Source organism: Haplochromis burtoni, unplaced genomic scaffold, assembly GCF_018398535.1.
Source record: "Haplochromis burtoni strain Fernald_Lab_line unplaced genomic scaffold, NCSU_Asbu1 Contig_3161, whole genome shotgun sequence".
Lineage (NCBI taxonomy): Eukaryota > Metazoa > Chordata > Actinopteri > Cichliformes > Cichlidae > Haplochromis > Haplochromis burtoni.
Window position 1 is genome coordinate 1 of NW_024585522.1, and position 4,185 is coordinate 4,185.

Genomic DNA, 4,185 nt, shown 5'->3' on the forward strand with positions numbered 1-4,185 from the left:
AACACATTAACAAGAGAATTCTGAGTAAAACCAAAGTTACTTTCCCTAGTAACTAGTTACTTTAAAAGTAACGAGTAACTTGAAGTAACTGAGTTACTTTTGAGAGAAGTAACTAGTAATGTAACTAAGTTACTATTTTAAAGTAACTTACCCAACACTGCTGCTTTCTCATGTGTGTAATAGAAAGGCAGAAGAAATGATAGAAACTTAAGGTTGAGGAGTTAGTTAACAAAATAATGTTAAATTACCGAAAAATAAAATAAAATAATACTTGCTGAATCTTAGTTTTCTTAGCCGCTGTCCTTCACTCAAACAATCATTCAAAATCATTTAGCTTGATCAGGCCTGCCACTGGTTCTCACCTGTATCGGGATACTAGCCTGGATCCAGTCCTGACTCAGGTTGCTGTGTGCTGGGATGTAGCACTGGTGTGGGGGAATGGCCAGCAGAAAGATGACAGACAGGATGTTGTACCCAGCAGGAAAGCTGAGGGTACAGAGGAAGAAGATGACCTTCACCTGGTACCAGCCCCAGATCCCCAGGAACGCAATGGATCCCTCGTAGTCCCTCATTTTGGTATTCTATTGTATTCTTCTTCTTTTCAGCTGTCACTGAAAAAAATGACAAAGTCAGCTCTCTCTTCAAACTGCAAAATCGTATCAAAAAGTAGAATACGGGTCGCGCCAGTCACAGCTTCTCTCTCAACAAGTGCTCCGCAGCTTCAGATCTTTTATCCCAGACAAGACCGAAAGACTCCACCTCTCATCCTACTAATTCTAAAACCCTCGGTGCATATTAACTCCTCCATAATATTAACTCCATACCATAATGTGCTTTCTCACATGGCAAGGCGTTTCACCACATGTGTGAATGAGAGGGGAAAGGGGCAGGACACAAAAGGACAAACTACTCACTGCCCCTGAGCTCCAGGACATTTATATTCAGAAAAAAAGGGGGGGAAAGGTATTACGTTAAAGTGTCAAGTTTTGAGTGGGTTGCTTTTAAGATTAAGACAGCCACATGGGTAACACAGCCTTGTCACATAGTATACAAATGGAAGACAGACAAAAGGAATTTGGACAGTGTTTCATTCGTGGTTAGTTTATGCACAAAATGTGTTCACAGTGGGGAGTTGTGGAGTTCACCAAGAGTCACCATATGGACTGATACTGTATATGAAGTAAAGAAATGTCTAAAGATCTCAAGATCCAGTCTATATGTCAGTCTTCTGTAAAACAATATGTTGCTACTCTTCACAAGAGTTTGTGACCAGCAAAGGTTGTGAGAAGAATCGCTCCAGCTTGCTCAAATCTTGATTCAAACGTCCACTACAAGACAAAAAAAAAAAAAGAACTAAAGGGCAAAAGCACCCAAAAGAAACCAGTGGGGGATGTTTTGTTACCTCGGGACATTGGATGCCTTGTAGTCATAATGGTAATAATTTTACTGGAAGGTGTAAGGACATCACCTGAAGGTTAGAAGCCCGTGGGTGATTCAACAAGACAAATGAATCAAAGCACACAACTTAATCAACAATTGGTAAATGAAAAAAAGGGCATTTTTATAGAGTCTCAAACTTGAAAAACATCTCCTGATATTCCTTCCATCAGAGTCTGAAAAAGTAATGCCCCACAGCCCACGATTACAATCACTTATCACTTTCACTGCAGTAAAAGCAAGAACTATAGCACCAGAAAACTCTTGTTGGTTAAATTTCATCCAAAACAAACAAATTCAGTTTCTCTTCACTCCTTATTCCATCCACCCCACCTGAAGTGAGAACTGCTGCCATGAATTAAATGAGATGCTGCGGCTGACCTAATAAGAGCTGACTGGACAGACTGTTTTTCAGTTATTTGGAAGGAAAACTCGATAAACACTTTTTAAAATACCTTCCTGAATAGTCTTCCAGCTTTAGCTGAAGGGCTAAAGCACTGGGTCTTTTCCAGTGTCAGAAGATTAATAAAGTAATAGAATAAGAATAAAAGTAAATCTCTTTAATAGTTATTATTACTATATGGGTTATTTTAAGAGGCCATTTCAGCTCTTTTTCTGATTTTCTTTGTTCATTCGGCTCAGATTCAAAGCTTTTCTCTTTCTTTAACTGCCTTTGCCCTTCTGTAGTGGCACCAAGAACACAAACCAACAGCACGATCTACACCTTGACACTGGTGTTTGGAAGTCGTCTGCAGATTTTGAATTACTAGGAGAGGGAGGAGGACGAGAGTGAGCGATTTGTCATCAGAGGTTATACAATGTTAGACAAAGAAGTTAGCCAAGTTGGTCAACGTGTGTTGAATATAACACTGGATTACTGGAAGAATGATTCTGTTCACTATGAACATTTCATTAAACATCTTCGCTCATAACGTGACTCCCAAGCAAAGCTTTAAAGGCTGCCCTCATCGGTCTTTCAATGAATATTTTTAAGATTATACAAAATTTGAGCTCATACGATAATCTGTGAAAGAAAGAATAAGAGTCTTACAATCCTATCTTCCACAACGTAAACTACTGATTTTACGCTATAATCAACTGTCACAGTCAAAATTACTAGAATCTCATCCAATCTATGTCACATATGGCTGAATGATATCATGAATCCATTGTAATATACAGTTCGTACTAACCTGATTATATAGAGCGCAGAATAACTGCGCTCGATTTCTGTCACATCCAAATCTGTTAGTTGAGAATTTTTTAAACTGTTTTAATATATTTGATCTGTTATAATAGCCAGTTATCTTCTTCTTCTTCTTATGTTCCCGCTACAGCATGTGAACGGGTAGATATTGTTGCTTGAAGCGTCCATGCATGCACGGTTATTTAGTGTGGCTACACAGATGTTAAACAGTTACTGTTGGAATTTGGGATGTTTGCCTTCGGGTAAAAATTAAAAAGAAAACACTCAGCCCTTCAAAGGAAAAATACTGAGGCAAGGACTATGAAGCTTAGACCAGCGGTCCCCAACCTTTTTTGCGCCATGGACTGGTTAATGGTCGACAATATTTTCACAGACCTGCGTTTAATGTGTCGTGGATAAATACAACAAAATAAAACCAGTACCGGTACACAAAAAAAGGAATTATTAATAACACATGGGAAAAAACTCAGGGAAACCAAGTTAATGGTTAATAAAAACGATTAAAAATAAATAAATAATGATAAAAACCAATAAAAACCCTGAAAACCATAAATTTCACACCCGAACCTCAACTCTCGCGGCCCAGTACCAAACATTCACAGACTGGTACCGGTCCATGGCCTGGGGGTTGGGGACCGCTGGCTTAGACCAAAGGTCTATCAGTGCATAAGATTATGCAGGCAATCCTCAGCCTTTTAATACAATCAGTTTGTGAGTAGCCAGTGGAAAGTGTTTATAGACTTCGGGAGAGGCTTTATATTGCAGATCTCTTATAGTTTCTGACATGCTTTAACCCACTGTGAAACCAAAAACAAGGGATAGTTAAGACTGAATTACCCTTTTTTCCACATGCAGACCTCAAAACATTTGGGTCTGGCAGGCAGTCAGACCAATTTCACAGTGATTTAAAGTATTAAAACTGCTATAAATGACTTGTTACTTTCTTTTTGTAGTTAGTCTCAAGTTTAAAAAAATCTTTATAAAGAGACCTGACAAGAGTGGAGCACAAATTGCAACAAATATAAGAGATCTATAAAGATATTTCCAGTGGCCCAAGATGACTGACAGATTATAATGCAGCAAACAGAGTAATGATGCAGAGGCTATATGTCACGGTTCTGGGTCCGTTGGACCCAGTATTTTGAGTTTATTATGTTTTGGTGTAATTTTGCATCAGGGATTGTTTTATTGTTCTCTTGTTGTGTTAATGATGATGATGATTATGATGTTTATTATTAGAGTTTCATGTTTCTGTTTGTGTTTAGGATTTGTTCTTCGGTTGGGTCTGCTTAGTATATGTCTAGTTCCATGTGACATTTTCTGTCTGTCTCTCAAATGTCAAGTCTGTGTCTTAGTGTGATGGTTTCTTGTTCCTGTTTTATTGTGAAGGTCTGCATCTCATGTGAGTGTTCAGTTTTACCTCTCGTCTCGTTAATGACTCCCAGCTGTGTCTCCCACCTGTGTGTAATCTCCCTGTGATTCTCTGAGTGTATTTAAGGCGTGTCTTCTGTGTTTGTAGTTGCTGGTCCATCTGTGTAACC

The 4,185-nt window shown here is 38.7% G+C and overlaps 1 protein-coding gene across 1 annotated transcript; it reads right to left on the reverse strand.

Moving 5' to 3' along the window:
- Positions 1-361: 361 nt before the first annotated feature.
- LOC106632860 (solute carrier family 22 member 4-like) lies at positions 362-774 on the reverse strand (the record flags this gene model as incomplete). Its single annotated transcript, XM_042217827.1, is given in 1 exon segment — positions 362-774. A coding segment is annotated over 1 exon segment (211 nt), but the record flags the coding sequence as incomplete, so codon positions are not given.
- Between the last annotated feature and the right edge of the window lie 3,411 nt (positions 775-4,185).